Source organism: Leiobunum rupestre, chromosome 3, assembly GCF_980474605.1.
Source record: "Leiobunum rupestre chromosome 3, qqLeiRupe1.1.hap1, whole genome shotgun sequence".
NCBI lineage: Eukaryota > Metazoa > Arthropoda > Arachnida > Opiliones > Sclerosomatidae > Leiobunum > Leiobunum rupestre.
In genome coordinates this window covers 67,871,489-67,889,804 of record NC_143386.1, presented here as the reverse complement: position 1 = coordinate 67,889,804, position 18,316 = coordinate 67,871,489, and the positions used below count along the sequence as shown (strand labels likewise).

At 37.5% G+C, this 18,316-nt stretch overlaps 1 protein-coding gene across 1 annotated transcript in view; it reads left to right on the top strand.

Moving 5' to 3' along the window:
• The first annotated feature begins 5,666 nt into the window (after positions 1–5,666).
• The window catches only part of LOC149954439 (pyruvate dehydrogenase phosphatase regulatory subunit, mitochondrial-like), a 30,379-nt gene continuing 17,729 nt past the window's right edge, over positions 5,667–18,316 (top strand). The window contains exons 1-5 of the mRNA XM_090169059.1: positions 5,667–6,102; positions 12,437–12,564; positions 13,059–13,140; positions 16,725–16,806; positions 17,613–17,819. Coding sequence (XP_090025185.1) covers positions 5,801–6,102; positions 12,437–12,564; positions 13,059–13,140; positions 16,725–16,806; positions 17,613–17,819 — 801 coding nt within the window. The 5' untranslated portion in view covers positions 5,667–5,800. The remainder of the gene's footprint in view (positions 6,103–12,436; positions 12,565–13,058; positions 13,141–16,724; positions 16,807–17,612; positions 17,820–18,316) is intronic.

The following is an 18,316-nucleotide window of genomic DNA, read 5'->3' as shown; positions in this document are numbered from 1 at the left end:
CGGATCCAAACGACTTCAATGCGTTGACACCTGGACATTTCCTAATCGGAGATGCGCTCACCGCAATACCCGAACCCGATCTCACTTCTGAAAACGTCAACCGCCTGTCACGTTGGCAATTGGGCCAACAAGTACTGCAGCACTTTTGGAACCGTTGGCGAAATGAATTCCTCTCTCGCCTTCAACCACGTCCAAAGTGGACTACACCAAAACCGAATCTACGAGTCGGCGACTTGGTCTTGCTCAAGGATGAAGATTTACCTCCAACCAAGTGGAGAATGGCAAGAATCACTGAACTTCATCCAGGACAAGACAATCAAGTTCGCGTCGTAACTGTCAGAACCTCTGACAAATCACTGAAAAGACCCGTAGTTAAATTATGCCAGTTACCACTAGACTGATTTTTTTTGTATTCAAACTGTTTACTAAGGGTTATTTATGTATGCAAATGTAACTTTTCGGACTTTTACTATCTCATTTGAAATTCGTTATTTCAAGGCGGGCGGAATGTTCGGTTGTACACATCGTAATTTTGTATAGTACATGTACCTATATTCGTTTTCAAATGTTTTTATAGCGCACGCGCGCGTGAAAGTGAGTTTTTGGTTGCTGTTAAAAAAGGTGTTATTTTGCGCGTGTAAAAATAAATTAACGGCCAGTTCTGTTTTGAAATAAGAGGAAAAAGGTTTACCGGTTTTTATGTCGGAAAAGTTCGCGTCTTTTATTTCGCTGTTCACGACACTAAGCCTTGGTTAAATTAAAATTAAGTCTGGTAAAATATCCGCAATACCCATCCTAATAACTACATCCAATTTCAAAGTTATACCTCAAATCGCAGTATCGCACGCGAATTGCGTTAAAATAAGCCCAAAACATGCCAAGCCTAGGTTAAATTAAAATTAAGTCTGGTAAAATATCCGCAATACCCATCCTAATAACTACATCCAATTTCAAAGTTATACCTCAAATCGCAGTATCGCACGCGAATTGCGTTAAAATAAGCCCAAAACATGCCAAGCCTAGGTTAAATTAAAATTAAGTCTGGTAAAATATCCGCAATACCCATCCTAATAACTACATCCAATTTCAAAGTTATACCTCAAATCGCAGTATCGCACGCGAATTGCGTTAAAATAAGCCCAAAACATGCCAAGCCTAGGTTAAATTAAAATTGTCTGGTAAAATATCCGCAATACCCATCCTAATAACTACATCCAATTTCAAAGTTATACCTCAAATCGCAGTACCGCACGCGAATTGCGTTAAAATAAGCCCAAAACATGCCAAGCCTAGGTTAAATTAAAATTAAGTCTGGTAAAATATCCGCAATACCCATCCTAATAACTACATGCAGTTTCAAAGTTATACCTCAAATCGCACGCGAATTGCGTTAAAATGAGCCCAAAACATGCTAAGCCTTGGTTAAATTAAAATTAAGTCTGGTAAAATATCCGCAATACCCATCCTAATAACTACATCCAATTTCAAAGTTATACCTCAAATCGCAGTATCGCACGCGAATTGCGTTAAAATAAGCCCAAAACATGCCAAGCCTAGGTTAAATTAAAATTAAGTCTGGTAAAATATCCGCAATACCCATCCTAATAACTACATGCAGTTTCAAAGTTATACCTCAAATCGCACGCGAATTGCGTTAAAATTAGCCCAAAACATGCCAAGCCTAGGTTAAATTAAAATTAAGTCTGGTAAAATATCCGCAATACCCATCCTAATAACTACATCCAATTTCAAAGTTATACCTCAAATCGCAGTATCGCACGCGAATTGCGTTAAAATAAGCCCAAAACATGCCAAGCCTAGGTTAAATTAAAATTAAGTCTGGTAAAATATCCGCAATACCCATCCTAATAACTACATCCAATTTCAAAGTTATACCTCAAATCGCAGTATCGCACGCGAATTGCGTTAAAATAAGCCCAAAACATGCCAAGCCTAGGTTAAATTAAAATTAAGTCTGGTAAAATATCCGCAATACCCATCCTAATAACTACATCCAATTTCAAAGTTATACCTCAAATCGCAGTACCGCACGCGAATTGCGTTAAAATAAGCCCAAAACATGCCAAGCCTAGGTTAAATTAAAATTAAGTCTGGTAAAATATCCGCAATACCCATCCTAATAACTACATGCAGTTTCAAAGTTATACCTCAAATCGCACGCGAATTGCGTTAAAATGAGCCCAAAACATGCTAAGCCTTGGTTAAATTAAAATTAAGTCTGGTAAAATATCCGCAATACCCATCCTAATAACTACATCCAATTTCAAAGTTATACCTCAAATCGCAGTATCGCACGCGAATTGCGTTAAAATAAGCCCAAAACATGCCAAGCCTAGGTTAAATTAAAATTAAGTCTGGTAAAATATCCGCAATACCCATCCTAATAACTACATGCAGTTTCAAAGTTATACCTCAAATCGCACGCGAATTGCGTTAAAATTAGCCCAAAACATGCTAAGCCTTGGTTAAATTAATATTATATCGGGTAAATATCCGCAATACCCATCCTATCAACTACATCCAATTTGAAAGTTATACCTCAAATCGCACGCGAATTGCGTTAAAATTAGCCCAAAACATGCTAAGCCTTGGTTAAATTAATATTAAATCGGGTAAATATCCGCAATACCCATCCTATCAACTACATCCAATTTGAAAGTTATACCTCAAATCGCACGCGAATTGCGTTAAAATTAGCCCAAAACATGCTAAGCCTTGGTTAAATTAATATTAAATCGGGTAAATATCCGCAATACCCATCCTATCAACTACATCCAATTTGAAAGTTATACCTCAAATCGCACGCGAATTGCGTTAAAATTAGCCCAAAACATGCCAAGCCTAGGTTAAATTAAAATTAAGTCTGGTAAAATATCCGCAATACCCATCCTAATAACTACATCCAATTTCAAAGTTATACCTCAAATCGCAGTATCGCACGCGAATTGCGTTAAAATAAGCCCAAAACATGCCAAGCCTAGGTTAAATTAAAATTAAGTCTGGTAAAATATCCGCAATACCCATCCTAATAACTACATGCAGTTTCAAAGTTATACCTCAAATCGCACGCGAATTGCGTTAAAATTAGCCCAAAACATGCTAAGCCTTGGTTAAATTAATATTATATCGGGTAAATATCCGCAATACCCATCCTATCAACTACATCCAATTTGAAAGTTATACCTCAAATCGCACGCGAATTGCGTTAAAATTAGCCCAAAACATGCTAAGCCTTGGTTAAATTAATATTAAATCGGGTAAATATCCGCAATACCCATCCTATCAACTACATCCAATTTGAAAGTCATACCTCAAATCGCACGCGAATTGCGTTAAAATTAGCGTAAACATTTTTCAATTGGACTCTCAGCTAGGAGTAGGGACCACTATTAAAGCGGCAGAAAAAAAGTGTTTACGAAAAATATCGTGTATAGGGAAGTTCTACCATAAATTAGCCACGTATTAACATAATATTCGTTTCATATAAAAATGTATATAGATTTAATCATATGACCAAGAATGTATTTATATAACCTCAAAGCGATATTTATGGAGGACCCCCACAATTTTTGGCATCAAACCGCTAAACAGCGCTGAAAATTTCAAAAATCGTTAAATGTAGAGACCAGTATAAGAACTTTTGGAGGGCGACAGAAATACTGAAGGTTATATTCCCTTTAAGCTTACACATTTCGTTTTTGTTATACAAATTATACGATCAAATCAACTAGCTGGGGTTCGGACGGGCTTCCCAGCTAGTATCATTATAAAGCAGATAAAATTTTGTTACTGAATTGGATTACAGGGTTTTATAAAAAAAAAAAAAATCATTACTGGAGTTTGAAATTTTCTGTTTATGTACGGAATTTATTTTTTGTAAATCTGATTCCTGGCCGCTTTTCATTTTATTTTCGTTGCCTATCTTTACTTATCAAAAGTGTGAATCAAGAATTCATTCAGGTAACTAAGAGTACGCGAGTAACGCAGTAGCCTAGTACCACCCTCGCATATTTCCAAGCGTCTGTTTTTAAATCACAAAACGTAAACATAGCTAGCGATCGCCCGCGCAGAAGTGTACCACGAAAAATTTAAAACATGGATTCAGAATATCTGCCCACCAATATTCTTGGTTCTTTGAATTTTGTCTTCAATGAGATACATTTCTTTCATTGTTCAATAACTCACTTTTTAAGTTCTTTATCTTTTATTAGTTACGATTCCATTAAGTTCCACCGTTAATTAATGAGGTTAGGGGGTTGAAGGGTCAGTGCAGGTCACCCACCAGCTGCTTTAAAGAAAGACTCTAAACAATTAATTTTCCAATTTTCGCAGTTAATTACTTAAAGTATTAATTTTCGCTAATTCTATCACCCGTTTAAAGGAAGTATAACCTTCCGAAAATATGAACTCGTGGTGCTAGGTAGCATAGACCCTCCTTTAACGTAAAAATAAAAAATATTGAAAAAGGCATTAATCAGCTAGGCTAATACCCAATGCACCACCTTAGGCCTAAGTCATCGAGCGACTTTTGAAGCCATTAATTCAGGTGGCCGGGTTACAATGCGTAGGAGGGTGGTGGCAAGCCCTGCATGCCACGCGTTCGAGCCAATAGCTCCCTACACTTACTATTCCCGTTAACCTCAACAAGTCCCAAATGTCTGAGAATAAGGAGATTACATTCGCGGTGTCTCCACCGGGTGGCACATTTGATTTTTTTGTCGTGATGTGAAATAAGGATGCAGTACAACATTTATCCAAGTGTTATACTTATTTTTCTTACTTACTTATGATCACACAAAGATAATAAGTTTTAAATTTATCAGAATCTCGGGTATTTTTGGTTTACCCGCATCAGAGGTCAATATTTAGATATTTCGGAATTTAAGAATTTTCGCTAATACTTTTTTAGGTATTTCGACAAAAAATTTAATAATGATATAACCCGGCCGGTGGCGGCTATTGAGATAAAACCATGTCGGTGACGGAAAACTACGGAACTTTATTTTCTGGTATTTTAAACGATACTGCATCGTTTAACAATAAATTTAGGCCTTGGAAAAATAATTTGCAACTGTCTCTTTCAAGATGCTTTTAAAATACAACATGGCACTGGATATTCTGCCAGATGTACCATTAAGTCAGGGGTGTGGCGGCGGGTGCCCACATTTCCAATTTCAAAGATAGTCATTACGAAGGTTAAGATCACTATTTTCAAGGTCGAAATCGCCCTGTTTATATTAGTTATTTTGTATAAGATTTAACTATATTTTCGATATGAACATTCTTAAGGTCAAGATCGCTTATTTAGGCACCCCTGCGTTAGATGGTAAATATGCATTTTTTTAATACTTATACCATCAACAATCCTATAAGATTTATGATAAATTCGGTTTATAATTACAATATTTCATACTAGACTTTATTTCTCAAACTAAGATACTTTTACAAACGAAAACATTACCCGGCTAAATGTACTACAGTTAAATTTGTACAGTTGTACCCTTATTCTAACGGTACAACCGAGCAGTTGCCAACCGGTACATTTACGCTTGATTGAATTCGCGAAAAAATTACCAAGTAGTAGAGGAGAGGTGCCATATCATTTGTAAGCGACGCGACGGGGTTAGTAGCCGAGCGTTCAACGAGGCAAGCGGGCTGAAGTGTTCCTTCTCTCTCTTTCTTATCAAGTGTCGCGCGGTGGTTGTTATCTTCGATTCTCCCTCATAACTACTGCGAAATTACACATAAGCAGTTAGGATATTAGCTTTGTAAATAAACGATGATTCTGCGACCGTATTTAAGGGCTGGTTTTTATAACAATAAACGCGCCCTAACTGTCAGTAAACGTTACGAGGGCTTAGGCCTAACTTCGTACGGACGGTGTTGCGTTCCTCTGTCTGGAAACGAGCGGGCCGACGGTGCGAGAAACGCGTCTAGTTCCGGAGTCACAGCTGCGGCAGACATTGCGTTGCCTCGCCACGCTCGAGTAGTGGTTTGCGGGGGAGGCGTGGTCGGCGCGTCTGTGGCTTATCATCTGGCGGATCGCGGGTTGACTGGCGTTCTGTTGCTAGAGCAGGGAAGGTAAGTGCGACCGTGACCATGAACGCGATAAATCTTCTTTGGGTTGCCGACTAGCGTCGACAATTGATTGTTGGCTCATCGGCGCCTCCTATGCCGGTTTCGCTCTCAAATAATCATCTTATCCTTAAAAAAATATTTGAACTTCTTTATTTTATTAATTATTATTGCGGTTTTTATGCAATTTGCATTACAATATTCAGAGTATTATACATTTTTATACTATATAATAGCTTATATAGGCCTAATAAAATTGCATGTCCTACAGGTGTAATCGTATAAATTGGCAAAAATAATTTTATTTTGCGTATAAGATATTTTAATTTTAATTATTACACCAGCAATTTAATATTTGTTTTATCATTTATAATATCATAATAATATAAAAAGATGAAAGCCACCGTTGATATGATGAGATTAACATTAAAATATTAATCTTCTGTGTACTTCCGCCTTAAAGTACTTAATTAATTTAAGTTTTGTCTCCATCGAAAGTTGACCCTTTTTTACTTTTTCGCGTAGCCTTAACTAACATTATAGTCATAAGTATGTTAATCTTTTAACAAGTAACTTGACGTTTTCGTACACGAAATTGGTCACTTCTACCTTTATTGGCAACATTATTTTCAAGTCTAAAATTAGAAAAACTCTACCTTCCAAAACGAACAAAATTGCATCATTATATTTTCAAATTAAATTTTATTTTTACTTTGAAAGCGTTTAAACTTTTAATTCGCGACCGAAAACAATCGCAACGCCCCCTTGGGTTCCCCATTGAAACCTAGATAGGTAGTGGCTAAGCAGACGCTATTAGTTTTCCCTCATCGTTATTCGTAAATTTTACTTTAGAAATAATGATACTTGCATTTAATATTATTTTTGCATCGTTTTCTTAAATTTTATAAGTTTATTTAAGAACAAGATGTCACGGACATTTAAATTCACAAAATCCCCCGATGTATTAAATATATTTTAAATATTAAATTTAAATTTGAACCAATTTTCAAAAGTACCAATTTTGTACTTAATAAACCCAAGAGGAATTTTATCGAAATTGAATGTTTCGAGTTACCTGGTTTTAGAGATAAGGTATCGAAACGCGACTACGGTAATTTAAATGAATTTTTAGACAAACCGAATTTTCCGAGTTACCTGGTATTGGAAATAAGGTAGCGAAACACAAACACTTTATTTTAATTTGATTTTTAGACAAACCAATTTTTCCGAGTTACTTGTTTTTGGAAATAAAGTAGAAATGTATCAATTGGTACGAAATTTAAATTTCACGATAGTGCGTACGCGAAATGGTCAGATATCTAACTTCAAATTAAAATTTCTTTATGAGAGTACCGAAAACGTAGTAAAAAATGATCAGTACCATAGAGTGGAAGGCTCCATGGAAGCGCATTAAACATTAATCCTAACAGGCGAACTTTTTTTCGAGGCGTGAATAAATATAGTCCGAAGAGCGATGGTGTTGTTTTTACATTTTTTAAGTTTAAACTTGCTTTTTTATCCAGATATTTTACACTACCTTTAGGCCAACTTGTTTATTTCATGCCTTGAAAACAAGACGTTGCGTATGAAAAGTGTTAACAAGTTTCGCTACTACACGCGATTTATAATTTTGTTATTCGTGAAGTTGCTGAGATGTGGTGCTACGTAGACCTAATATTTTAAAAACACAGCGCAACGAAGATGCGCGCGCCCTCGGCGGCAACAAGCGGGTTTTTTGCTTATAAACTTTTTCCCAGTAGGTTTTTTTTTAAAAAAAAATTAGATAGTAGAGTGTATAGTTTAAGGCACGTGTATATCAATTTTCAGGCCTGTATACCAATTCCGAACAATTAATCACCATGCGCTATTGCGCTCTCACTTTAATGGGGAAAGCTTTTTTCTTGCTATAAGGCTGGCAGGATTTGGCAAAATGTGAAATGGTGCATTTCACATTTATTTTCTTCCCTCACAATAGGCGATAGCATAAATTGCAAGTAAAGGTAAACTGGCTAAAATTTCTTTCTGGAAACATTTGAGCGCCATCAAACGGTAGAAACGTAGTTATAAAATTGCTTTAAAGTTTACCGTTTATACAGGGTGTCTCAATTTGCTCGATCAGGCCATTTTTCTCAAAATGTATTTATGCTAGGGTTCTGAAATTTTCAGGGTTTATTTGTTAGGAAAAATCGAACGATTTTGTGCCGTTTTGGAAAATTTTTTTTTTTCACCGGTAGGTGTCACGCAAAATGTTTCAATAGAAAATTTGTAGGGCATAGTCGAAAGTGTAAAAATTATTTTGGTTCGGTTGAAAAAGACCTATTTTTCACTGAGTTTGGAGGTCGGGGGAAAAACAAGTTGTACTAGCAGGCAATAGCCTTTAACGTAAACAATCGTACATAATCACAACACACATGTACACTCTGTTCAAAAAGTCTTTGCCCGTGGGAGATTTCGAACATTTTCGCCCGTCATTTCTTGTATAGTTGCATCAAGTTGAAGCGGACATCGGTAGTAGATAAATAAAATGTTTAGCTACAAATTGACCAAAATCATTTTCTGAATAGACTTATAATTTGGCCTATTTTTGCCTAAAAGAGGGGGTGTCAACTTTTTTATTTTTGATCTCAGGTCATTTTAAACCAGATTTTCGTGTTCTCCGGGGTTATTTATATTTAGAAAGTGTTGGAATTATTCAAATCGACGCAATAGTTCAAACGATATTAACCAAAGACGTTTTCACAGAAATTGAGAAATATCTAAACATCTCACCAAGCCATTTAAAATAATATATGTTGACGGGTTCTGTTGCCATCTATAGTTCCTAGAAGTAATATTTTTTGTTTAATTCTAAATATGTAACAAATTGAAGGTTAACATAAATATTTTCTGGCGTCGCCCCTGTTCGTTTCTCAAATGAGCACATGAAAACATTTATTATTTTAAATGGCTTGGTGAGATGTTTAGATATTTCTCAATTTCTGTGAAAACGTCTTTGGTTAATATCTTTTGAACCAATGCGTCGATTTGAATAATTCCAACACTTTCTAAATATAAATCAACCCCGGAGAACACAAAAATCTGGTTTAAAATGACCTGAGATCAAAATTAAAAAAGTTGACACCCCCTCTTTTAGGCCAAAATAGGCCAAATTATAAGTCTATACAGAAAATGATTTTGGCCAATTTGTAGCTAAACATTTTATTAATCTATTACCGATGTCCGCTTCGACTTGATGCAACTATACAAGAAATGACGGGCGTAAATGTTCGAAATCTCCCACGGGCAAAGACTTTTTGAACAGAGTGTACATTTATTTTATTGAACTTATGCTTTCAGCTATGTAGTTAATAATCAGATCTGCAAAAAGTTATTGTTAAAGAAAATTATTACGTTCAACACCTAATTAGACAAAGTAGACAAAGACCGCGTCTTCCATTTCGACGTGGTTACGAGTAAGATCATCAAACAAAGATTTGTAGACCAAAAATTACGCTTATTTTTCTTTTATTGTTTTTTAACGTGAAATATCAATTGTCCGAGTAGTATTTAAAGCGTTTACATTTCAAAGTTAAAACATTATCTCAGCTTGGCCGATTGTTGTCCAGTATGCCTCTTTACACTCGAGATCAGCGCGCTCATATGCTAGAATTATTTTACGGAGAAGGTCGTCGTAATGCTACTCTAGTAAGTCAGTTATTTAGACGAAGATTTCCCAATTGCAGACCAAGTCATACGACGGTTCTTAGAGTGGTCCGCGATTTCGACAACTGGGGTAATATCAATCCGAGGTTTCATGGTCGTGGTCTCCAGGACGTCGACATGGAAAACACCATCCTTGCCTACTTCGTCGCCTATCCTCGAGCGAGCGTCAAGCCGCGTTCACAAAGACGTTAAAAATGGTAAATAGCTGAAGTTGAAAGCGAAAGGTAGAAGACGAAGTTAGAAATCGGTGGTTCACAAACCCGCCGAAAGTCGAAAGGGGAGAGAAAACTTCTCAAGACGAGAGGGAAATCGGCGGTCAACCCGTATCTACTCCAGTTGATATTTCGACCTTCGGCTGAAAATCACGTGCCAGTTTTGGCCAATAGAGAAGTGGTTATGACGTCGTGTCGGTCATGTGGTACACAAACACCGGTTTTCTCGAGAAAGAGTGGAGTCCGAGGCCCGAGGGAACGAAAGACTTTGTTTACCTCGTGGTTTCGGTGCGCTATGGCTGCCACAAATAAAACTGTGTAACTGTTATCGCGAGTAAAGGAAGTCTTTTTGAACTGCTGACCTTGTGCAGAAGGAGAAAGAGAAAGGCTGAAGTCGGATCACCCCGCCGAAAGGGGAATGCTCTTCCCCCTTTTACTTTAGAATTATCCTCAAGACCTCAACAAAATGTCTTTGTGAACGCGGCTTCAGGACTGCCAGCTTTGACTTAGGGTTGGATCGAAACTACGTTTGGAGAACAGTCAAAAGACACCATTTTCATTCTTATCGAGCGACACTTCACCAAGGACTGTATGACGGTGATAGACAGTGCCGACTCGACTTCTGCAATTGGTTTTGCCTCATGGCTGACGCACACCAGCATTTTCACGATCAATTACTGATGTCCGACGAATGTTCATTCGGAAGAGATGGGCCTTTCAACCGTCAAAACCAACATATGTGGGACTACGAGAATCCACACTGGGGGATTTCCTCACCGCCAGCAAGTGCAGTTTCGCTTTAATGTGTGGGCTGGGCTGTTAGGTGACAGAATTATTGGCCCGTTCTTCCTGCCAAAACGTCTGAACGGTCAAAACTACTTGGAGTTCCTTCAAAATGAAATATCCAACGTGTTGGACGACATTCCTCTGGCCGAGTACAGACGCATTTGGTTCCAGCAAGATGGGGCGCCACCTCACCAATATCGTGACGTGGTTGCATATCTAAACGACGAGTTTCCTGGAAGATGGATCGGAAGAACTGGTCCTGTTCGTTGGCCTGCAAGATCCCCTGATCTAGCACCACTCGACTTTTTTCTTTGGGGATTCGTAAAGGACTACGTATACCAAACACCTGTGACGAGCGTTGAAGATTTACGACAAAGAATCATCGAAGCATGTCGCCGGGTGACTCCAGAAATGGTTCGGGGAGCATATCGCAATATGCAACATCGTGCATATTTGTGCATTGTATCAGAAGGTGGCATTTTTGAAAACATTTTGTAGAAGTCATTAAAAACCATTTGTCACTTGGGCTAATTATTATATGTTTATTTTTCGAAATCTTATTACTGAAATGCATGTTACCTACAATTCGTTAAAGGCTATTGCCTGCTAGTACAACTTGTTTTTCCCCCGACCTTCAATTTCATTGAAAAATAGGTCTTTTTCAACCGAACCAAAATTATTTTTACACTTTCGACTATGCCCTACAAATTTTCTATTGAAACATTTTGCGTGACACCTACCGGTGAAAAAATAAATTTTCCAAAACGGCACAAAATCGTTCGATTTTTCTGAAATTTAGTAGCCTTCCATACCTAACAAATAAACCCTGAAAATTTCAGAACCCTAGCATAAATACATTTTGAGAAAAATGGCTATCACCTATAACTGGCCAAATTTTCGAAACGCTATATATTCACAAAGGTAATATATACCTCGTACCCTCGATTGGAAAACAGCGAGCTACCTTTCCCAGTTTCTTACGGAAGCGATTACCCACTTATCGCACGAGACCTCCGAAAAATCGTGCGCTGTCTATAGAATGTTGTCGTCTGAAACCCTGCGACGTCACCATTGTAATTTGCCTATTGATAAAAAACGGTAACTGTCATGGTGGCCACTATTAACACTACAGCTGTGACGTTACAAGTTTTCAAAATCGTATCAGACGACAACACTCTATAGTTGGTTACCATGGTAAATATGGGGCTAATTTTTAAGTTAACCATGGAGCTAATAGGGGTAAACGCTACTGACTGGGCGCGAGGCAGTTATTTCAAATCTAAGTTAACAGCTAGGTCTATATTGTGTTTATTATTAGATAGGTGAAGCCATTCCTCGAACACGTGGACGGGGGAACCTGTAGGCTGGTAGATTGTAATACAGAATAAAGCTTTTTCGACACTCAGCGCTACATGCTCGCCCTATACGTGTTCCTGGGGTGACTTAATATGTCTGATTCCTTTAAAGAATCTTTTTCTGGATGCTCATATCCGTATTCATAAACACATTTTGTAACCCGGCCACCCGTTTAAAGGCATTAAAAGTCGCTAGATGACTTGGGCCTAAGGTGGTGCCTTGGGTATTAGCCTAGCTGATTATTATTATCTATTAAACGTTCAATACCACAATCTTTTTTGAAGGATTTCTTGCGGGACAACATGGCACGCGGCAGGTCTGGTTGGCTGCGTCCGATCCGGCGTCCTCAAAGAACTAACGTCCTACAGTCGAAACCTCTACAGGTGGATGGAGTCCAACGGATATCCCACGGGTAGAGATTGTTTGGGATTTATTACCAGGAAAAACCCACCCCGTTTGTAATCAGAACGTAATTTTTAGGCTAATTTAGCAAGAGCGTTTACAGAATTTTACTTCGGGTGAGGTTCTCCAACACATAGAACCACTAAGACAGTGGCGTTGCTAAGATTTTATATTTTGGGGGGAGTGGGCAATTTGGGAAATATTTACCTGAAATAATTCGGCAACAATACCGAAACTAAGTGAGCTACTTTCGTTGGCCACTGGGCGGCTCATAGGTGTTTAAAAAGACATATAGCGAGAAAATTTAATTTAAGAAAGCGTAAATTGTTCTAACAATAATAATTATCATAAAAATAAAAATTAATTATTTTGTACAGTACAAATGACTTGCATGAAATCGGATTTATTTTTCAAAAATATTTCAGTATAAATATTTAACTTTGCTTTTAAATCATCGTCTGTACTGCATACATAATGTAACAATACATTTTTTTTTTAACCAAGGGTTCAAACAATGTGGAAGAATTTATGTCGCTGCTTCAGACGATCGGCTGATTTCCCTTCGTCGCATCGCGGACGAGTGCAGGTATTGAATGTTTTTGTTTTATTTCTCACCCCAGTTTTTCTTTAAAGAGAGATCCGATAAGTTCCTTATTTACAAGGTGACCACACCTTCTACCTTTTATTATTTTTGCTAAATTGTCTTCCTATAACTTTCTATTACTATACACCATTTTACTATGAAGGCTTTTTTGGGTAACATTTCCTGCTATACTCTTGCGAATACGGGTTCCGGTTTAGATATATATTTGAAAGCCACACAATTTTAGAATATTAGAAATGGTCGCTCGCTCAGCCAATTTTAAACCAAATGCCCAGTAAAAACTATGTATTTTCACATCATAAACTTTTGAAAACTATATTTTAATGTAATTTAAAAACAAATATATATATTTTCTAAAAAATATCTCCTGTAAAATCTAGGGATGCACCGATATGGGTACAGCCGATATATCATCCGGCTATTCGTGGCCGATAATATCGCGCGATATTAAGAAAGTTATTACGGTAGTGTGTATGATAAAATCATTGTAAAAGACGGTTCAGTACACTGTCATACCATTTTATTCAAATTTTTTATTAAAAAACGTTTGCCAGAGCGTATCCGAATATGTTTCTTTATTTCTTTATTTGGTTATAATAACAAGGTCTACAAAGCCTGGGCGGAGGCTTATGTGTAAACATCAGGTCAGAGTAAAGCGTAGAACAATATAGATAATCAAAAATAAAAACACACAGAAAAAAAACAAACAAACAGTAAAATAGGAGGCGGTGTTTTTAAGAAATCAAATAGTAGGGCGCGAAATTTTGGATAGGATTTTTCAGTTACAATATTGTTGGGGAGTGAATTCCAGTCATTTATTACACTGTGGGAGAAAGAGTTCAAACGGAGGAATTGCATGTAGGGAAATAGTCATTGAAATTTAGATCTAAATTATTATAAAAAAAATTGTGGAGGAGGCTTAAATTATTGATTTTGTGGCGAGTTTGAACAGACGGAATAGATAAGGACTTTAGTCTGGTTGGGGCATCGAGTTTTTCGTATTTTGTGACTAGTTTAGTGAAATTATTTGGGCCTTTTGTAAAGCGGAAATATCTAAACTGAGATGAGGGGTCCAAATGGGGGAGCAATAATCAAGTAGGGAGGGCAAGGGTGTTGTTTAACAAGTTTGGGACTACGGAAGTTAAAATTACGACGAATGAGCCCGGCCACCGAACGAACACGTTTTCAAACTTTGTTGGTATGGGTAGAAAATCTGAGGCTGGGATCAACAAACACTCCAAGATCTCTTTCAGAAAGAGTCGATTTAATGGGCACACCCCCAATAGAGTAGGAGAAATTGGGATTGTTGCGACCTAGATGGAGGGTAGAACACTTATAGGTATTAAAAGCTAGACCATGAGAATTCGTCCAGCAAACCGCAGCATCTAATTCCTTTTGGAGTGTTTGATTATCGGAGTGAGATTTAATTTTGCGCGATAACTTGGAATCGTCGGCAAATAATAGAATTAAAGCTACACGCACAACATTGATAAAAATGTTGATGAGCAGTGGGCTCAAAACTGAACCTTTGGGAACACCCTGACTAACCTTGCTCCAGGGAGATGACTGTCCCTGAAGTACAACTCTCTGCTTACGATCCGATAAGTAATATAATACCAGTGGAGAAGAGGGAATTTAAGAGAAGGGAGTGGGGGAATGAGTCGAAAGCCTTGGAGAAATCCAGGAAAATAATAATAATAATAATAATAATAATAATAAGCCCTTTTTGTGGATAGGGGTAATATGGGCTTCTTTAGAGGCAGGTGGGAGTTGACAAAGGGAGTGGGATATGAGCAAGTAAATGGGGAGAGAAAGGAAGATGGCCAGGGAATTAAGATTCCGTAAAAGGTGCATAATGTCAGGAGGTTCAACAGAGAATTTCATGAAGAAGGTAGAGCTACCGGAAGAAACACGGGGAATAGAGGAGGATAATAATGGGTGAGGTGGAAGGGGGCAAGGGGGGTTAACAGTGGAGGCAAAAAAAAGTATTTAGAACAGAAGCGGCACCAGTCAGACTGGTGGTGATAGTACCATCAGGCTTTTTTAGTTCAGTGATAGACACTCTGGAGGAACGAAACTTATTAATTTTACGTGATACATATTTTCTATCACAAATCGAATATCGTTGTTCTTTATTTATTATTATTAGTTTGTTAATCGATAATTTTCTTGTTTTTAAAAGTTTTTCTTAAAATATTTTTCTAATACCGGTATCGGCTCCGCTTAAGAAGATTTTGGCCTATACCGATATTAGAAAAATAGGTCGATTTATCGGTGCATCCCTAGTAACATCCAATAAATCAACTATAAAGTTTCTCTTTTTCCTACCACCAGATTTAACAGTCAGCTAGGGTAACAGGCGTTGGTTGCGTTAAAGAGTTCTGCCTTTTAGACCGAAATAGTGAATATGTCGTGTTTTTAGCAGAGGATTTTTAGATTTAGAAAACCCTAATCTGCTCATTTGGTTTTCTTTAAACATATGCCTTTGAAGGCCTCCGGTGATTTTTGAAAATTTATTCAAATCAAATCAATTTTTATTTGCAGATTCAGGTTTTACATTTTATTGGGGTATGGGCTAAGTCAACTTTGAGACTTATAAGCCGTATCAAATACGTAAATACTTTCTAAATGTATTATATCGATAAAAATATAGTTCATAAATAACTACCTATCAGAAGTGTAGGTTTCCCATTTTCCGCAAGTTGAATTTTCACCGAGTTAAATTTCTGCAATGACCACACATTTTATGTGAACTCCAATCTTAAGCCTTTAGACAGGTTCTTTGGCTCGTCATTGTAGTGAACGTGTTCACTATTATAGTTGTAGAACGGCACGTGCATGATAATTTACTTTTTTAAGTAACGTATTTATCTCGTTAGATGCGTTGAAAATATTTCGTTGCTCAGATTCGATAAACTCTGTTCGTAAGCCCCCACTTTTGATGAGACCCCAGGCACGCACCTGGCTACAAATAAGGTTGTCACACGTCGGGGATCGGTCCTGTTCGGGTTTCAAATTTTGTCAGTTAATTTGTAATAGACCATGGTGATAACGGCTATTTCATAGTTTTTTACATGGATTTTTTAAAGTAGGCTTGAAATAATATTTAAAATTTCCTGGCTCCTTAATATCTCCAAACCAGCAGTGTTCAAAGTTCAATTTTAATGCCGGATTATTATTATTATTCTGTATTTTAACTATAGTCATGTTTTAGGCTCGCGGATCCTTTATCGTGGGAAAACGATCCACTTTGAAATTCATGTAAAATGGGTCGATTTCACATGGACTGACCCAAATTCAAATTTATTACCAAAAATAATTTAAATTTAAATTACTCGGGTCCACGTGGAGATAACGGAAAGCCAATAAAATAAGAAATAATAATTAGTTTCGTATGTTTAACATAATCTTTTTGACTTGCGCAACCGGAACGGTTTGACCACAACCCAAACCCGATAAGATAACACTTTGGGTGGAAAATCTTTACCCCGAACTCGACTCGTCCTAAGCCCCGGCAGGTCAGCAAGTCTAATTACAAGTAATACCACAATTATATATATTTGAAGGGCCCAGAAAATCAAAGTGGACGAGATCTCACCAAAAGAAGTAAACGAAAGGTTTCCGTGGATGAACGTCGATGACATAAAAGTAGGTATAGTACGAAGAACGTGTTAAGTAACCTAAAACATAGAAGTAGACTGGTTTACAGATAAATATTCTCATTTCAAAGTATTTTTGTTAATATTCTTTTCTTGACACAATAATTTCAACATTTTATTCGTTAACATCAACTTTTGTTAATGTAGCAGAAACTAAATTGAGATAATTCGGAAATTTAAAATGAACACTTTTCGAAGTTACTATCTTCTTATTAAGAACATCCTTTTTAATGCAATGACTGTGCGTAATAGTCTTCTTTGGGCTAGTTCTTAGCATAATCTGGAATTCTGGGTTCGATTTTTTTATAACTTTTTTATTTGGGTTATCGTTTTTTTTGGCAATTTAGGCTTCTACGTTCTCAGCTTCGTAAATGCATTCTGTAGAATAGTATTGAGGTTTGTGTTATCATAAGCCTATAACCTATAAGTTTGAAACGCGCATAGCGCCCTTTGTACCACCACTGGACGGGCGAAAAAGAATAAATCAGGCGATAGTATCGGCACCTGGTAGAGATAAATTGAAGCTTCTTCCTTCCCCCTTTCTCTCTCTACGCACCTCCCTCTTACCAAATCAGCTGGCATCATGCATTGCGGGACGCGTTACGTTTCTCTTTTCCGCCACCGGGTGGATTTAGCGCTGTACTTTCGCCAGTCGTTTGCTTGAACCAACACTGCCTTTCGATTCAAACTTAGAGTTGGTAGGCTTATGGTGTTATATATGTATATTGACAACGGCCATCTTGAAAACGTTTCCAATCTAATTACTTTTGAGGTAATATACGTTTATTATATTAGGCAGGCTTCTATGCCCCGGAAGATGGCGTAAGTAGTCCGGGAGACGTTTGTGTCGCACTAACGAAGATGGCCACTGATAAAGGAGCGCAAGTGCGGGAGAATTGCACAGTTGAGAGGGTGATAACGTCCGACCAGGGTTCCGTGAAGGCCGTAGAGACATCCGATGGAACGGTGAAGTGTGATCACTTTGTTCTTTGCGGTGGAATGGTAAAAAATAAACTACTGTCAACTATTTCAATTAAATATCATATTATTAAGTACTAAACGTGGATTCGCTGCGTGACTCGCGAGCTTTAAAATTGCGTTGAAAAAACCACGGCTAACTTAGTTACCTCGCTTACTCGCGCGAGTAGGTTAGTGAGCTAAATCTACGTTGGCCATGCATTGTCGGGTTCCGTCTCTTCCGAGAGCAGCCAATCCGCGTTTATTCAAAAAACGTCACCGTTGCTATGGAAACGGAGTTAAAGGCGAAAGAGAATGGCGGGTAGATTTGGCTCGTTTAAAATTGAATATTTCGTCATTAATTTTTTTTTAATTTTACGACTAATTTTTTTTGGGTATATTTAAACATGATCTTTAAAAAAAAACTAAGTTTCACACATCGTGGACTTATCCTTTAAGCTTGTAAGTATGTGAGGATAGTATTAGAGGCTAATGCTATCCTACTAGATTCTTGGGTACCTGCATGCAATCTTGGTACTAGC